General features: G+C 36.0%; 1 protein-coding gene across 1 annotated transcript in view; it reads right to left on the bottom strand.

The window, feature by feature from the left end:
• Positions 1-20,035, bottom strand: part of LOC140146845 (sodium/glucose cotransporter 4-like) — a 71,375-nt gene that overhangs the window by 23,490 nt on the left and 27,850 nt on the right. The window contains exons 5-6 of the mRNA XM_072168730.1: positions 19,492-19,597; positions 15,895-15,975 (exon numbers count right to left, since the gene is read on the bottom strand). Of these exons, the coding sequence (XP_072024831.1) occupies positions 15,895-15,975; positions 19,492-19,597 (187 nt within the window). The remainder of the gene's footprint in view (positions 1-15,894; positions 15,976-19,491; positions 19,598-20,035) is intronic.

Genomic DNA, 20,035 nt, shown 5'->3' with positions numbered 1-20,035 from the left:
TATTGCTAAACAGTTTTTATAATGTTTTGGCAAGTCTACCTCTCAGAAATACCATAATTGCCAAAACTTCTTAATTATTCATACAAGCTATAGTAAATATATAAACATCTCAAAAAAGTAACTAACCCCCCTTTAAATAATGGCCTATATGAATAATTTTCTCAAAAATGGGCAACTGTATTACAAATCTGTAAAATGCATTTATTTCTGCGCATTTTGACACCTCATGTAGCAGTTATCTAAATATTGATGTCACAGCGTACATTTAAATCAATGTAACCCAAGATATGATTGAAAGTTGCAGTAAATTCTATTGATTTGTATTCAGTATAATGGAAGGAAATCTGTGTAATGATATCTGAGTGTTTTTGCATTGTTGTAAGTGCAATTTTCAAATCTGGACCTCACTACATTAAATTGACTGGTGTTTTGTTTTCTGGGCTATCGTATCAAATGAGGTGTCAAAATGCGCAGAAATAAATTCTGCTTCCAACATATTTTACAGATTTGTAATACAATAGCCCGCTTTTGAATAATGGCCATTATTTAAGGGGGGGTAGTTACTTTCTTTGAGATGTTTACAATTGTTAATGTAAATGGAGAAGTAATCCAAAAAATACTAGGGGGGGGGGGTAAAAACATTGATTTTGAGACCATAAAAAAATCAGGCTTTTTATAGTTTATATACCAGTATAGTATATTATTTTCAGAAACACTGGAAACTCAACATTTGTTTTGGTACACTTTTTGAAATGTAGACAATATATCTTGCATGAACAGTTAAGTTACAAAAAAAACACCACCCAGTATTTCTTAAGGTTAACACAGCCTAAATCAGTACATGTATGTGTGCCCAACTTCAAAGATTACAACACACAATGTTTTGACATTTTAAAGTCCAAATAATTATTTAATTATTCCCTTATCCTGGACAGTTGTAATGTTTCTTTTCGCATCTTCCTGGTTCATCTATAGTGTTTTTATCATATGCCCTAAACATATATTTGAACCATGCATGTTATTCCTGGTTTATTCTCAGCGTATTCCAGCTTTAAAGACATTAATATTAAAGCCATGTGTGATTTGCTCTATAGCAACGCCCTCAATTTTTTTGAATTTCTACCTTTTGCACCATTGTAATGGCAAAATCATGCACTTATTTTATATAATTTGAAAGTGAACTGTTAGTGGAGTATGACTATTTTTTATTTTGTTTTATTTTACAAATTCAGCTAAAATACATCAAAAAGCAAAGTAATTATACAATTTTACATAAGGAAACAAAAATTAAATAGACCCAATGGGCTAGCCTGGAAGAGTCAGAAGCATCAAGACACTGTCACCAAGAGGTGTGACTCCTCCAACCCATTGGGGCAATTACATAAGATATATGTGACCCATCACATCGAAACAGACCACCTTGCGACAGAAATGAAAATGGAGATTTAAACACTAGGATAAACTGCTGCTTTTTAGCTTGAAAATGACACCTTCCTTGTTGAAATCAGATACAGTAAAAATGTTTTATGAGGCAAAACAAGCTATGAATTCTTTTTATTTTCTTTATATTTTTCCATCTTCTTTCATTGTTATCTGCCAATGAAGCTAGCCAAGTGGTCTGTTTCGATGTAATGGGTCACATATACTATTGCACTATTTAAACACAATATGTGTACATCCGCATCACAGGATGCATCCGTCAGCCACCACACATGCCCCCCATTCCAGTCAGGAACAAACACTAGACCCATGTTGTGCGGAGGCCACTCCAAACCATCCCCAAGCCACATGGCCTAGGAATACAGAGAACATTCCCAAACCAGGTGGCCTGGGGACTAACCAAAGAGAACTGCACCTGGGACGAGGTGGCATCTACCCCAGCCAACACATGAGAAGAGACACATGCAACAGCTGACAAGCGCACCCTCCCGATATGGATGTACACATGACTGCTCAGTGACCTCTACCTGTCAGACATGTGAAAATTTACAACCCTCCCCCTAGCACACACGAACACCAACACACCCTGTAACACAAATATTGGTGTATACAGAGTATTGGATATTCACACACCTCATTTAGCAGTTTTGTATCTAATCAGGTATAATTCTAGTTGATATATTCAACCTTTTAAAAATGAAAAATGTCTGGGCAATACAGTGCTAACCCACATTCACACAGAAATGTACTGACATATTTGAGTAGATTCAAAATAACACAACATTCAGGTTGTTCATGTATACATCAGCCAAATAAGATATGCAAGTTGAAACCAGACGATGGTGGCCGACAGTCATTTAATGCAGCAACAGCCAATAGCATAAACAATATGACGGCAACACTGCCTGAACGTTGGACGCCCGTGCCGAGGTGCGTTTTTAGCTCTATTGGCCCTGTTACAGAAAAAAATGCACAAAATATATTTTCCAGTGCAATGTATACATTTTCACATGAAAATAAATAATTTTGGATTCAAAATGAATGAAAAAATTACCATTGCCACTTCTTACAACTTCAGCTTTATTTATGAAGCTGATTTTCATCTGGAAAGGTATATTCAACAAAACAGGACTGTGTTCAAGTATATATATATGTAGCTCTTAATATGAAAAGAATTTGATTTTTTGGTTCATTTTAACTTTTTTATAATTTACTTATTTTACCATTTTTTACCGGTAATTTAACGCCATTTTTTAATTTACCAGTAAATTAACAACACTGCTTACAATGAGATTCACTGTCAAACCTCAATAGATTTAGACTGATAAAATAGTGCTTGATAACATACATACACTTTTGGAATTATTTGAGACATTTTTGTGATTACGTGTTAAACCAATGATGACGTCAAAATTCAGTCAACAAATGCACACAAGGCTATTCAAGTTCAATGTTGATTTTTTCAGAGGGTTATCACTCCCCTGTCCCCAGCAGTACACAACAGGTTGCAGGTACTTCTCGTACTTAGTAGACCTCTTGCCTACATACAGCTCAGGTGTAAGAAGTGTTTGGACAAGCCCTAATACTTGAGAGTAAATTTGCAGGTACTCAAATTGAAACACATAATACAAGATATCAAATTGATAATTTAAATATAGTCAACTGGACTTACTATTTTTTGTCTAGATTTCCAGTTAACTAGATTTAAATTATCAATTTGATATTTACAAGGCATTTTTACATTTACAAGGCAATCAGTTGGAGAGAGGCACCTGCAGAGCTATCCGTACACTGTATGTTCACACCATCTCCTACAATGTAGTTGGTTTCGTTGAATATTACAAGATGAGGCAGCTCGCCACTCTTCAATGCAGCGTTGATATTTGACACATTCTGTCATAAAAACACAAAAGGAATCATTTTAATTCATTTGTAGCCTAAATATTTTGCAAAACCAGGTTATATGAATTAAATAAATCTCTTTTATTATCTTGCAACATTATATTTTAAATACATTGACTTTTAAGACTTCAGAGCAAATGATATTAACTTGTATAGTGGAAGGATAGAGTGGGCAAAGAAAAGGGAAAGCAGAGAAGAGGGAAGAGTAGAGTAGGACACCTGATTCACAGTTTGGTCCATGTCTAAGTGATCACTTTCTGATTTGACACGTGCATAGATAGTTTTTGTTTTGTTTGTTTTATTTCTTCTTTTGCCTGGATTACTCATTCAGTGGATGTTTTAAGGTATCCTCTGTCCTTCCATGAGGCCCATGGGTCACATTGAAATAGTAACACTTTATTGGAGAATTTTATAGTAACACTTTTGTGAAGAAATATTGCATAGCAAATAACTAGCTAAAAAAACCCTCAATATGGTGTTCATTTTAGGGATTTTGCCCATTGTATACTATTGTTTATATATAAAAAAAATCTTGGACAAGCAGTAGTTAGCATCTTGTGTGATTGTCAGAAGTTTGGGGTGCTCTGCGTGGATTCAACTTGTAAGATGCGACGCATACATGCGCATTTATTGTGCATATTTTACAGTGTATTTTGTGTGTATCACACAAAATTGCATTTAACTGTACATGCACTGTTTGAGATGTTCCCAAGTGTACTAACCTCTTTGATGATGATAATAGACTTTGTCTTGTCTCCCTTTCCCCAATCCAATGTAATGCGGAATGCTTCTCCATAGCTTGTATGGCACTGATCATCTGTCAATTTAAAAAAAAAGAAATTTAGAATGTTTGCCTTTACCCTAAGTCTGCTTAAATTTATAGATATGAATACAATCATCAACCAATTCAAGACGTGGGTGCAAATGCTCAATTTTGTTGCTAAATTGAGTTAGGCATGGTTTTATATAGACTATATGGCATGCATCTCTACGGCCCTAGATTAGTTACCGGTACATGAAAACACAACAAATCAACAGTAAATATATGTCTAAATTGATATCCAAAAAGTTCCCACGTTTTACTTGGCACATTTAGCAGTTATTTAGGGTTAAATTGAAAGAATTTGAAAGGGCCATAGATCAAAAACTATAGGTCACAGCCATTCACCATCATTAACTTTTTTGTTCAGAATAACTAGGTTGATATAATGACATATTTTTTAAATCAATAAAATATATATTTATTTTTTTAACAAGTATACTTTACAAGTGACTAATAATAATATTATTATTATTATTATTATTTATTTTTTTAAATGGAAAAAAATCACAAAAAAACACATTTTTAACCCCAAATAACTCCTAAATGTGCCAAGTAAAACGTGGGAACTTTTTGGATATTAATTCAGACATATATTTACTCTTGATTTTTTTTATGTTTTCAAGTAGTGCCCAAGAGGGGACTACGGAAGTGAAAGATAAATGCTCATACCTCATAATCTAATAAGGTTGGTGAGCTATAATACACGCATTGTGAATTGGCCCTTATAGAATGAAATAGCAATTTTCTTTGTTTTACCTCATTTATTTGACTCGAAACTTAAAGGGGACAATGTGATTAGTGAAAACTAACATTTAAATATGAATCTAATAAGCTTTATGCAAATCAAACATTGTTGCTTTAACTTCACCCACATGCAGACTTTAACAGCCCTTTTTTTTTTTTTTTCTGAATGAATAATTAATTCATCATAAATGTGACTTGTTTTCTGGTATTTTTAATGACAAAGCCAGCTCAAGCAGTACTTGTGTCCTTCAGTTTGTTCGTTCGTTCGTACATTCGCACTTGCACTGGAAGGTAACCCTTTAGCGTTTGTGCAGGGTCTCCCTAAAATGTCTTGTGCATTTGGAATTTACACACATTACCGGTACCTAGTGAATTAAATCCAAATATTTGTGGATTAATTGAAAAATTAACATAACATCATGTTTAGTTCTGTATTACTTATTGACTGTGTAAAAGGTTTTTTCCAAAATATTGTACAATTACGAAAATATGGCTTTAAGGGCAGAGTAATGGAAGAGAATATATGCCCCTTTTCCAACTTCATTATTTCCAAAGTTTAAGTCCAAAGTATATAAAACTTTTTGGAATGGAAACAAGTTGGGGACTACATAGGCTGCATATTTACTGAGAAAATAAAAAAGATGAACCCTAAAATGTTGCGCGCATGTAACATCTCCACCTATTTACTGGCCCTACTTGAAACACATGGTACATGCAAAATTACAATTTTAACTTTTCAGCAAATTTAATTCAGAAATAGATCAGCTGAGAAACAATGAAAAGGTCAACTAAAAAGCCTGCATGCTGGAAGCCACTAAAAAACTGAATATGACAAAATGTATTTTAGAAATAATTAACATGTATTAAATGTACACATTTTAAAAAGTGTTTATTACATTATCAGTTCAGAATATTTCAGATTATAAATTTGATGTCTGTTCTGATAATATTATGTATACATGTAAGTTTGATGCCTACATTATACAGTAGAACTGTAATTTTAGAGGCATACCGCATTTGTGATTTGTCTTGATTTTTAATGGGGCAACATAACATTGTTAAAAATCAAAGTGTTTCCTGCTACATAATCGGTTGTCTGTGATTTTCAAACCTTTTTGAATATAATTACACTTGTATTTCCACTTCTTTTATTATCCTGTCCGAATGACTTGTATACAACACATGGGAAGGTGATTTACATCTAACAATGTCATTCAGGCAGGATAATAAATGAAGAAACTGAAAAAAACAACCACCCGAAATACTGGTATGTATTTACCATGGTCACACAAACATGTAAATATAGCTCCTTGGTTGCCTCACGTTGGACTCTTGAAGAGAACCTTCTGTGCTGAGAAGGTGTACATACATGTAAGTAGGCCCTTCATACATGTAGTAGTGTTTTGACTGCTGCTGTAGATCACAGTAGACGCATCATATAAAGGTAAAAGGACTTATCACTGGACCAGCAAGTCTGCAAAAGACAACATAACGAGAATAAATTAGTACTGTATTATGGTATTAGTACTTCTTGCCAAGTAAACTGCTGTGTAACACCACTGAACAATGAATAATATAAATAAACCTATTTAAACAAACACCCACTTGTTGCCGTCACGATCGGCTGCGGTGTGAGTGGTGTCATGCTTCAGTGAATCCGACTCAATTTTGAATGCAATGATCTCTACTCTCTAGCCTCAAATGTGAACCTAATCGGTGAGCAAATTTGTGACTTGAATTCTACATGTACATGTAGAGCAAGTTCAGAATGGCAAATTTCAGAAGAAATCATCATTTAATTAAATAATGAATTTTTTTTTGTACACAGAAATATCACATTGATCATGACTATAAAACCGGGAGCCTGTAAAAAGGAAGTAAAGCTCACGCATGTTCTTTGTCAGGGTTCTTTGTGTAGTGTGATACTGATACTTCAATGTAAATGACAAATTATAATACTTGTTTTAAGCTGCCTGCAAAAGTATTAAAGTAGCTGCATCCATAGACCATAGCAAACAATTAGCATGATTGGTGAATGAATCTGTGACAGTCAGGCGGTGGTGATCATATATTATTTAAAATAAAGTATAACGAGCTTTGGGCGAGTTTTACAAATTACAATACCGGTACTTATTTATTCTCTTGGTCGGTATGACGTCACTCACGATCATACATTATGTTTTTGGTTTTTTTATACAATAAATACTCGTACCTCTTGTCTTGGTGAAACAATTGAAAAAGTTCTGTTTTCTTATCAGAGGAATAAACTTACAAAAGCAAATTGGTGTTTTCTAGAGAAAATTGGCTGGAGACTTTCATTTCTGGAAACTGGTAAAGCTCTATTTTAAATCAGATAACAACTTTCACTGATATTCAAAAGTATCTCATTTTGGAAAATGGATCTCATATTTGTAATCATCTCAAATTGAATAGATTTGAGAAGCAATTTAAGATCCAATATGAGATCCAATTTGAGTGACAAATTGAGATATAATCCACCCAATTAGGTTTTAGTGGGTGCTACGATGCTAACTATTATAGTTGATGAAGTATGGTACTGTATGGAACCAGTGTCTAGACTTCTCATGGTCAAGTATGGGTTTAATTGCTGTTCATGGTCTTGTAAGTATACACAAGGTGACCATAAGGTAAAGTTGATATAAAAATGTTTTTCTTGTTCCTTTCCAAAACAAAAAAATCAAGAGAATGTTTTTCAAATTATTTTAAACATCAGAATATCTGACAAACTTAAAATCTCAATACTCATAAAATTGCCCCGAAAAATCGCAAACCCAATCACTAACAAAGGACTTATAAATTCCAGGAGGATATTTGGTTTCAGGTTGTTTGCTACAAAAAAATGAAACAATAGCTATAATGTGGAAATAATTCCTGCATTGAAAACTGAAGCAAACCCCCGATATTTATTTGAAGTATGTATCAATATATGAGATGTTTCATAGTAGGCCCTATAATCGACCTTGTCTTCTTGGCAAAGAAACCTGATCTGCAAGCACAAAATTCTCAATAATTCAGCTATTAAATTGGAGTAATTTGGCCTTGCTCTGTCAAAAATACAATTTTGGTGATCCCCAACTTCTTTGACCATGAAATGACAAACATTTGGTAGTACCAATGTATTAAGCACCAATTGGGTGATTATGGATCTCATATTGGTACTCAAATTCATTCTCAAATTGGGTCTCAATTATATCCAATTTGAGATGATTTTCAAAATGAGATCATTTTCCAAAATGAGATAGTTCTGCACAACAGTGTTTATGGAGCTCAACTAGGAGCTCAATTTATAATGTCCAGCATTGAAAAAAACCAACATGATATTTTCAAGAAACGAGGAGCTTGATAGATAGTTTTCAGGAGGAACTCTCCGAGGAGTTCCAGAGCTACATATAGAGCTCCTTACAAATGGAAGGTCTGCTGGAACTGAAAGGCCCTACAAACCTATAGCGATTTCGCGAGGGGATCCCTTTTGACAGGTCTACGTGAGTGAGAAATTATGGGTATTGTGTGCACTGGATGGAACGGAGAACAACCCCGACCGAGTGATCAGTTTTCCAGGGAGAATCATCATAGTATCATAAGTATGATACCATACAATGATGATTAGGCCCTTCACACTAAATTCTTAGTTTACTGTTAACCGCCCGCATCCAAAATTGAAAATTGCAAAATATTTAATTATTTTATTTTTATTTTGGATTTTCTCCTTTAAATAACTTTTAATGACTTTTACTTGCTACTTTCTAACATGAATCATATCAACAATAAGGCGCTTCGCACTTGATTATTAGTTTCCTGTTTAAGATTTTGAAAAAGGGACAAGGTGACTTTTAATTATTAATTATCTTTTATTTTCTTTATTTAGTTTGAACAATTACATGCAACTATTGACTTGTTTTGACTAGAGCGGGCATTTAATTATTTCACAACAATATTTGATTTTATAAATAAGTGAAGGTGGAGTTGTACCGTACTCTTTGTTCATTCATCATTAGGGACCGTTCATAAATACTTTGGTGGGGGGGGGCTGGGCACTTGGAAATTTTTGGAGTCAAACTTTTTTGACCCCCCCTCCAGAGAACCTAAAACTTTTTTGACCCCCCTCTATAGACATACAAAACTTTTTTGACCCCCCCCCCTTTCCAAGCCAAAACAGTCTGGGGGAGGGGGGCTACTCCATTTGTGCAAACTTCGTCACAATTATAGGCCTACATGTTTGTTCATACATTTATTTATATAGGTCTGTTTCCTAAAAACATGAAAGTTGAATGTGTTTTTCACATGCTGTGACTTGTATGAAGTTTAATTTCAATTTTATATGCATTCTAATTTTTGGAAAATACATATGTTTCATTCTTATAACCAATGATTAAATAAATAACAGTAACACAAAAAAGGGAAATTGACAGTGGCGTAGCTAAGGCTTGTGGCACCCAGGGCTAAGGATAGGTGTCACTCCGATTCTTGAAATAATTATTGTGCGCGGAGCACAAATAGGGCATAGCGCTAATTAATTTTGGTTATATTGAAGTGGATATCGGTCTTAAATTGACCTTTCAAATGACTTTGTCCCGAAATTTTGACTTTCATCGCTTAGAGGGCCGCAGAATCTATGCTGAATTGGTCAATTCGGCGCCCCCTAAGAGTGGCGCCCAGGGCACATGCCCCCACCTTCCCCCCGTCGCTATGCCACTGGAAATTGAGAGCAACATCTGGGCACATACTCAAGATTTTTAATACTTTTAAATCTTAAAACACTAGTTTATCAGGGGCGTAGCCAGCTTTCTTTGTCAGGGGTGCAAAATATTAATTTCGGGAAAAAAAAAAAAATGCTGGTTCCATCATTTTGACCCGGTATTATCAGTGGGATATACATACATTATACCCTTTTCTTATAGCAAATTGTAGAATACATGTAAAGTCTTTGAGATTCCAAAAAGGATGGGATACTGGTAATGAGCGCGCATATTTTACACTATTTTGGGCCATAATCGAGGTAAAAAATGGCTTTACTGGCACATATGCGCGCGTAGCGCGAAAATTTTTTGCATGCTCTTGTTCTTTTGGCATTTTCTAGTTTAAAACTTTTTTGACCCCCCTCCTTTAGTAACCAAAACTTTTTGGTCCCCCCTTTGTGCAACTCAAAACTTTTTGTGTCCCCCCACACTTTGCCCAGTCCCCCCACCAAAGTATTTATGAACGGTCCCTTATAGTTGATATTATTAAAGTCAGAAAATGACAAGTAGAAGTAGTTGAAAGTTATTTTAAAGGAGAAAATAGAAATAAAAATAAAATAATCAGGGTTCGATTTAACTTGTGTCGTGGAGCAAAATGCACCTCGTTTGGGACAACCTGCTACACAAATTTCAGCTTGTATAGCAATTTTTTACAATGTAAACATATGCTAAAATTATAAGAACATCACCTAAATAAGATTTTCGCTAAAAAATTGCTACGCACATTTTTCAAAGTAAATCGAACCCTGAAAATAATTATAATTATTTTGAGATTTTCAATTTTGGACGCGGGCGGTAAACAGGAAACTAATAATCAAGTGCGAAGGGCCTAATGATGAATAAACAAAAAGTATAACTGCACCTGAGAGGGTGGAGAAGGAGGCGGAAGCGGAGGTGTAAAAGTAACCATTCATGTACGTACAGTAATTAAATAAAACCAGTTTGACAGTTGGTTGTGGTATAAAGAAAATAATAGATAATTAATAATTAAAAGTCACCTTGTCCTATTTTTAAAATCTTGAACAGTAAACTCGGAATCAATTGTGAAGGGCCTAATGATTGAAAGGCATCGATCATGATTCATGAAGTGTTAAATTGAATGAAGTTGACAAAATTTGTAAAATTTAAAGAAGTTGATATTTAAAGGAGTATTTCGTGATCCTAGCATCCTCTTTTTATGACATTTTTCAGTACATATCCACGAAAAAAGCATATTCCCAAAATTTCAGTTGATTCCGATTTTGCGTAAACTTGCGAGTTATGCATGATTAGGCCTATGTCATGTGTATTACACTGCTCCATTCTGGTGCACCAGAACGAAATTCGAACTTCGCGATATCTTTGCTAAACGAATTAATCTGCAAGAAATATTTTGTACGTATTAAAACATTATGTAGCCAGGGTATTCCAATGATATAAAAATCTCAACTTTTTTTGAGAAAAGTGGGGGGATGATCATGTGGCTGTGTGTGATCACGAAATGCCCTAATTGTTCGATAAGGGATAACATCTTTACTGTTTGGATTCACTTTGCATAATTATAAATTAGATCATAAAAATATCGGAACTTACATTGTACGTCGTCGTCATGGTCGTTGGTTCTCATCGGCAGAGTGACGTGAGTCGGTCATTCATGTCATTCAGCATGTTCAGTAAGCTTACGACGCCTTTGCTTTGGTTGTTGAAACACGGAACTTGCTATAATACCGCATTCTTTTTCTTCCCTTTTGACAATAGTACTACACCGTCCGTGATCATGATACAATTTAATTTTACCTGTTGACTTCGACTTGAGGTATAATTATTTATAAATTGATATGATATTTTTTAAATTTGAACTTTAAAAATACGAAAATCGTCTCGTCGTTTTCATGCAGCTCGTAGGAATAATGAATTGTCACCGGATATGGTGATGAGGGCGCTATCACTCTCATTTGGCAGAATTCTTCGATTTGAGAGTACTCTCAAATGAGCTATTTCATGGATTTGAGAGCTCTCATATTGGACAATTCTTCGATCTGTGAGTACTCTCAAATGAGGGTTTTCCTGGATTTGAGAGACTCTCAAACTGGACATTTCATCGATTTGAGTGCTCTCAAAGCAACTCTCAGATCGAGGAAATCCTTTGCTCACATAACTCATCATTTCCTTTCTGAAAATGTATACTTTTATGTACTTATCACCATTACTTTTTAAGATACAATACAAAACAATGTTTAAAATTTCCCACTTTGAGTGATCCTGCGTGCCACCGTAAAAAGTGATAAGCTATATTGCGCGTAATAATGTGTATTTCCATAGTGCTTTTGTAGTTTAGGGATTGAACCAAAACTCGACCGGCGGTTGACCGCCTTTGTAAAGTGCTATCGTAGTTTTACATTAAATAATATTGCACTATGGAAATGTAGATGGTGCGATATGCAGACCAATCGGTACTTATAGGGCTACCGATATCGCCAGAGGAAAAAACGAGACGTGTTAGAAATAACCAAAATAAGAATTAAATCAATGAAGAGCAAAATTATATTATAATTTGACAGAAATCGTATATTAAGGCTTTCAGTAGGCTTATGGCAAAGCTCTTTTCGATGCCATGGTACCTGACAGAATTTGATTGGTTGATTTTGTTGTGTTGGCCGCAAATGACAGGTGTTTTTCGCAAAATTTCTCCTGAAAAGGTCTAGAATTACACGTTTTACGCACCAGCATGGCATATCATTGCACACTTTATCAATAAGAAATAAAACACTATATCGTTACTATACCCACTATACCCACCCCTTAGTCAGTACGCTGCAAATAATTATTAGTCAACTGTTGAGTAAAAAGGAACAGAGCAACATAGAATTGAACTCGTGTTGATTAACCTCTACATTGAGTAAAAATTGAATCAATATAAGTTCCATTTGCCTCGTTTTGTTGCTCTATTCCCACAACATGGCGTATTTGTACTATTTTAGAGTGTAATGATTAAACAAAAATATTAGAAAACATGAGGTCTCACTATAATACTATACTTTGTTGAACCCACCTAGATTTTCACACGTCAAACTTGTGCCATGTATTCTATAGCTAGCATTAATCATGTAAAGTGTGTCAAATAAACTTGGTCATCTGTAAAAGTCAGAGGTACCTCGGAAAATGCACGCTTACCCTATACCATTGTATACATGTGATACATGAAGTTTGAAGCATGTTTTATTTATTTATTTGTTTCTCCGATTTATCCATGCGTTATATCCCAATCAAAATGGCACAGTACATTATACAGGGTGAGTCAAAAAAAGTGTAAGGCGAGTAGGATAGCAGGAGCTCAAATTTTTCTGTTTTTATATGCAGTGCACAAACATGACAAAATAATTAAGATACCAGTTATGTTCACCCCAGTACATCCTAAACAAAGACAAATATGTCAAAATTAAAACAAGCAACCAATATTTGTACTCTTTAGCCCTGGTTTAAGACCTCAGTGGTTGAAGTTGGATGAGAATTAAAGAAACGGTGATCTAAAACCTATGGAAGGAACAAAACCAAAGTTGCACTTTCATGTTCTAATCAATGGAAGTTTTTCGCGCTAATTAAATGAAAGTACGGCGCGGGTTCTCTTTTTGTAGAACACTTTGTGCAGGCCTACAAATAATAGGGCATGTAATGGAGCAAACTGCAACTCTTGAATTTGCATCTTCCTTGGGTTTTTGGATCATCGTGTCTTTAATTCTTAAACGATATCAACGAATAAGGTCTTAAATTCGAGCTAAATGATGCAGCTATTGTCTGCTGGTTCCAATTACGACATTATCTGTCTTTGTTTAGGATATAGTCGAAGAGTTGAATTGCAAAACTGTTTACATCCATTTTTGACTTTTGTTCGATTTAATTCATTTTGGTTTTGAACAAAGTGTTGATGGAAAGAAACTAAAAGAATAAGTTTGGTACAAATTTTTTGTGTTTTTTTTGCTTTCTTATTTATTTTATTATTACTTTTATATCATGCCTTTTATGGATGTAAGCAGTTTTGCAATGAAACTCGTCGTCGTCGTCGTGGTCCTATGGGTCATGACTGACCCTTTGTGACCCTGTTGATGATGGTATTCCAGCAGCTTCTGTCTTGAGCCAGACGGTGGGCTGCGACGAGAGAAAGGCCTGTTAATTGTTTAATTCCATCAGTCCATCTAAGCTTCTGTCTACCTCTTCTACGACTGCCTTCTATGTGACCTTGCATAATTATCTTCTCAATGCTGTCACCATCTCTTCTAGAAATGTGGCCAAAATACGCCAGTTTAAAACGATCTATTTTCTGGGACACGGAAGCATGGTCTCCAATTTGGTTTCTTACAAATTCGTTGGTCTTATGTTCTTTCCAAGATATTCTCAGCATCTTCCGCCAGCACCACATTTCAAACGCCATGATCTTTTTCTTATCTGTCATTCCAACCGCCCACGTTTCACAGCCATACAAGGCAATCGGGAAAACCAGAGCATCCATATAATGAAACTCATTTACCCTAATTCTAAAAAACATCTTTAAAATCAGAGTTGAGCCTATCTGTTGGTATGGTATTATGTATCTTGATTAATGCTTTCAAAATCAAAAAGAAAAATTTAAATATCTCATTCACATTTTTAATTATGATTTTTTAATTAAATTCGTCAAAATGCCATTTTCGGCCATTTTTTGAGTATTTCCGAAGTAAAATCTTTTGTTAATCAAAATTAATTTTTTCAAACATGGTGACTCAAAAACAGTTAATTTTCGTTTTGAAAGTTAAAGAGCATTGAATGCTACCGTAAAACATCAAAAAAGAAAAAAAAATGTTTTTCGGAGATTTTATAGCCGTTATAAGTCCAAATTTCCGGAAATTCCCGAATATTTCCGAAAGGGAAAATTTACGATATCTCAGGAACGGAAGATGGTATGAAAGTCAAACAAGCACCAAAATGTGTATTTTTATCGGCACTATAACTTAACATCAAAAACACAATTTTGAAAAAATGGTCCTTAAGCAGTTTTGCAATTCAGGGCCTCTTGTATCATCTGTTGATCCTTTATGTGTTATACCTCGTCCGTTGGAGCATGTACTGCGATTTTTATTCTCACAGAAAATGCCAAGTCATGACTGAATTAAACGGTGCGAAAATATTATTCAGTTTGAGTGTGAAATGTTCACATCGTGTAAACAACTTTGATTGGCATAAATGTGTGCTAAATAAAGCAAGGAACCTAAAATGAAATTTTGGGATTTAGGGCATTAATGCTCTTATTAATAAACCACGCAATTAAATCACAAAACAAGGAGATAACAATTTTAAACATGACAACATCTGACATTTAACTTAAAGGTATAGGACCAAAAAAGTCTGTTAAGCTGAAATTGTACTCCATCGCTAGCGATAGCGATTAGTTTTTAGCCAATGAAGTAGGGCGCTTTTTGTTGCGTTGGGAAGAGCGCGCTACTTTATTGGTCAAATACCAATCGCTCGTCGCTCAGCGACGGAGTATAACTTCAGCTTTATTCTGTGCAGTGTTGTAGACAGAGGGAATCTTGCCAACTCTAGCCCCCCACATGCATTTGTACCATTACCTAATTATTCTGTCGCCAAAAGGTACTTGATTCACTGCCACAGATAAAGCACAAAATTGGACTAAAATTGCGAGGAAACGTGAACTTGAATTGATTGCATTTGATACGTAATACTTTGTTTTAAGCAAATGCACTTCAGTGTACAGTATATGCATGAACAGCTGCGCTCCTCATTATAACATATTGATGATGCTTTCTCCTGGGTTCAACACGTATGGTATAAGTAACCCAGGTAGGCCTATCTATCTACCATGCTCAAACAAAATGCTCATGCCTAAATATATTTTTTTTTTTTTTTAAACTATAATTGTATTTATACAGCCGTTGACTGTGTCAACGTTATGTTTCGGATCTTAGCCTACATGTTTTGATTCTGTGATCTGTCAATCACGGCTGATTAAACTCTATCAAGGCAGATATTTTTCGCAGGCCGTGATGTGGGAGAAGCAATTTTTGACAAGCCGAAAGAGAGGTAATTTTTGATGCGCCTTTGGAAATTTACTCCCTTCTCGGCTAATAATGCGGGGGAGCAAACTTTGGCACGTCGTTTGGAAATTCTACCCTTCCCAGTCGCCTTTATAGGGTTAATCACACAGATATCGGGACAAAAATCACGGGATTTTCTTTACTTTTTGACGATACTTACTGAGAATCATAAGGATGAAAGCACCGATGATCATAATAGCAGTCTGCAACGCGTCGGTGTAGATGACAGCCGCTAGCCCACCTGTAAGAAATGAATCAGTTACAAGAATAATTGATTACAACTCTCATCTTGTGTACATGTTTACCATCTTCACACATACAGGTGTCGACTGCACACAAGTTCCATATTTTCTTTACAAATTTAAAAATGTCAGAATTGTACATTTTCATGACCATATTTGGAATCAGAATGAAAAATGAATCAAAATGAGTACAAACAAGCCCAGTATTGGCTTAGTGGTTGTTGAGATGATAATTGATATTTTGACAAAATATTTCATGTTGAAACCTTTAGATAGCACGCAAAGCATGAATGGATTAATCGATAAATGTGCTGTGTTGTGCGTGGAATTCAACTTGCCAATTTCGAGGTAGAATGGTGAATTGGTTTTGGTATATGGCTGTGAACAATGTCACAATACAGCAATTAGAATAATGATGCGGTTGAATAACATATTTATCGCAAGCAATCAGTGGCGGCAACGGGATTTTTTTTCGGGGAGCATGGACCGGGGCGAAAAGTGACTTTCAGGGGGAGGGGGCAAAATTGCCGCAAAAATGGGAAATTTACGTAATTTGTGGGCTTTTGCCTCAAAAGTTAACGTCAGCCATGACAAAAGGAAGCAATTTGCTAATGATGTGAACAGAAGATAGACCCTTTAAACATATTATGTGGCCGCCTGCCCAGTAGCGTAGCCAGGGGTGGGGCTGTGCACCCTGTGAGAGGTCAATTTTAGACATTGTTTGGTTGAAGTTATTTTAGTCCATTTTTGACAATTTATGTCAGAGTTTGTCCCCCCCCCCCTGCCTTCGAAAGTTTCCCTGCCTCCCTTTTCCCACTCTGAAAAGTTCCTGGCTACGTTACTATCACACTTCCCCTCCCACTCCTCCTCCCACCATCCGCACACCATACTACACCAATGGACCTGTGAGAGATTACAACCACCAAAGAAGTTTTGTGCGGAAGTCCAGAACAAGGAAAGCGTACGTTACTAGCGGTAGTTGCTTGCTTACTCCGATTGCACATAGATCAATATACATACACGTAAGTCATTCCATCCGGTTGGTACGATGTGCTTCATGCAGGCAGTAGCCAGGATTAATTTTGGGGTGCGACGGGCTCGAGAGTGGACCTTTTCGGAATTTTCCCTTCAAAAAAGGGCTAATTTCAACGTTTATACCGAAAAAACTGAGCTTTTGGGAATCTTCCCTTCAAAACCAAGTAAACCACTACATTTGATTCAGTTATTTTAAGTAACATTCGCCTTTGGGTGAAGTAGAGTAGACGCAAGGTTTGTACGTAAGAAAAACTGGGGTCAATTTTCAACGACCCTACAGATTAGTAAAACACAAACATACGGAGGTTTATCTTCAAGCCCATTACTGTGATTACCTCTGCAATCAAACAGGAGCAAAGGGCTATTTCAATTCAAATCCATACACCCCAATGTGGAAGAATGACCTTAATCTCCCAAACAGGGAATGTGAATTTCAAATGGGGCTATTACCTGAATGGGTGATTCTATTTGAATTCATTCTCCCTGTCAGTGGCTTGTGTATAGGTATCGTCTGGGGGCATGGGGCACGAGTTGCCGCACGACCCCCCCCCCTCCGCCAACTGCTAAAGATTTTTACCGTCTGTTGCAGTCACCCTCACAAGTTCCTCCCGAGCATGATTAGATGCATTTCCAGATTTCCTCAGAATGGGTATATATTTCCCCGACCGACCGTGTCAATTTTCCCCGACTAGGTGCATATTTTCTCCCGACTGACGGAAAAAAAGGTGATGGGTAAGTCCCCCCCCCCCCCAACACACACACACCCCCACCCCCACAATTCGCACACTACTGCTCTGTGTGTGGCAGATTAAGGTCGGGTCTTCCATAGGGGTACATGGATTTCAAAAGGAATAGCCCAAAATTACTACATAGAATACTTTGTTCAACAGCTCAATTTCTCATGTTACACGTATGATAATATAATAAACATGACGAGAGTGATCGCTATCGGGAACGCATTTAAGGCGAGTTGGAGCTCACTATAACGGGAACGCATTTAAGACGAGTCGGAGTTCGCTATAACAGGAACGCATTTAAGGCGAGGCGGACCTCGCTATAAGGGGAAAGCATTTAAGGCGAGTTGGAGCTCGCTATAACGGGAACGCAGTCGAAGCTCTCTATGATGGGAACGCATTTAAGGCAAGTCGGTACTCGCTATAACGGGAACGCATTAAAGGCAAGTCGGCAGTGAGCGTGATCTCCCAAAAAATACAAATTGTTTCACAGAAAAACGTTTAAATGTCGGGTTATATAAAGGGTAAGGGTATAAAGCAAAAGGGCATAAATAATTTTTTAATAATTTCTGAAAAAAAAGCTTGACAAATATTTAGCTAGATTTGTTATAGTAGTGTTTTTGTTTTGGTTTTTGTTTTTGTTTTTTGGTTTTTTGGTTTTTTTTGTTCAAAAATGTTCATGACCTTTATATTACCCGACATTTAAATGTTATATTAAAACGTTTTCACCAAAACCAAGCTACAATATTTTACTGGCATGGCATCTAAATGATCTAGCGATCCTAAAAAGACCTTTTGCATGACTGTTCTTTAATGCTAAGACACGGTAACAAGTCCTTTTACGTTTGTCCTTTTTTCTCCGAAGAAGTACTTTCGTGTGTCATATTATTAAGAAGTCCTTTTTGCTCTTCAGAAGTCCTTTTTGTGCTTGTAATAAAACATAAAATATTAGGGAAATAGGTAAGAGGGCAATACTATAAACTTGTTCATGTTTTTGTTCAGAGACTTTAATGTCATGATCAAGTGTTTAATTTAAAGTTTACCCTCGCAGCCTTCATTGTATAAAGGTATAGTTTCTGTTCTTGATCAATCACGTCTATTTTACACCTCACTTCACTCCTTCAGACAACACAGAATATGTGTTACATTGCCAAAGAGAACTAATGAAAAGAGCCAAACAATCGTACCATTTAATTGTGTGTGTTGCTTTGACGTTTCTGCAATCGTATGTTCGATTGGAAAATTGGGGCTATTCCAGTTGAAATCTATACACCCCCTATAGAAGACATGACCTTAATCTTGCAGTCAAGGAGTGTGAATTTTGAATGGGGCAACCTGAATGACTCCATTTGAAATCTATACTCCCTGTGTGGGAGGTTAAGGTATAATGTCTTCCACAGGGGTATGGATTTCAACCGGATTATCCCATCCATAAACTGCCGCAAACCGTAACGTTTGGGTGAACTAGGCCTACATTATATCATGTCAGAAAAAGACATCACAATTAAAGTATTTGTCTGCATGGCAGGTGATTCCTTTCCTTTACATTAATCTACGAGTAAGAGGGTTAAACAACCAATGCCCAAAAAGCTGCATATATATTTTATATATTCTGCTCAGTGCCAGAAGTGGGTAAGTACAATACCCTCTTCTGGCACTGAGCAGTCGATGTTGTTTTTATTTCTCCAGAACAACTTTATTTCAACTTTATTTTAATTTCAACCTTTTTAAACCCTTTAAACCTACCTGCCACAGTGTATATTGCTGTTATAAATAAGAGTGATACGATCGCCACATATAGATTCCATCCTAGAGCTTGCTGTATGAACAGAGCACCGGCATACATGTCAACCTATAACAAATAATACAGTAATTACAACCATGAAAAACTTTAAAAAAAATATTATCCGATATAGTTTTGGTTTGTTTCGTTATTTCCGTTATTATGGGCTTTTTCAGTTTAGTTATGACTATGGGGTACTATGGGTTACGCTTATAACTTCATCCACGGGAGTGTCAACTGCTGACGACAACAAGTGTTTTTTTTTAAGAAATCACAAATTACAGAATTGTAACTTTTTGTGACCATATTTGGAATCAGCATGAAAAATGCATTAAAATAAGCACAAACAAGCCTAGTATCGTTTCAGTGGTAAAAGATACCTCAAAACTTGGACTTTGTATATTAAAGCCGCCAAAATCATGGTCAAGCAGATAAAATCGGTGTCGCCATTGCCCAAAGAAGAAACAAAGAACAACAGGATGCTGCAGCATAATTTCTAGAACTTTA

This window comes from Amphiura filiformis, chromosome 2 (genome assembly GCF_039555335.1).
Source record: "Amphiura filiformis chromosome 2, Afil_fr2py, whole genome shotgun sequence".
In the NCBI taxonomy this organism is placed as follows: Eukaryota; Metazoa; Echinodermata; class Ophiuroidea; order Amphilepidida; family Amphiuridae; genus Amphiura; species Amphiura filiformis.
The sequence above is the reverse complement of the archived record's forward strand: the minus strand, read 5'-3'. Positions and strand labels throughout refer to the sequence as shown.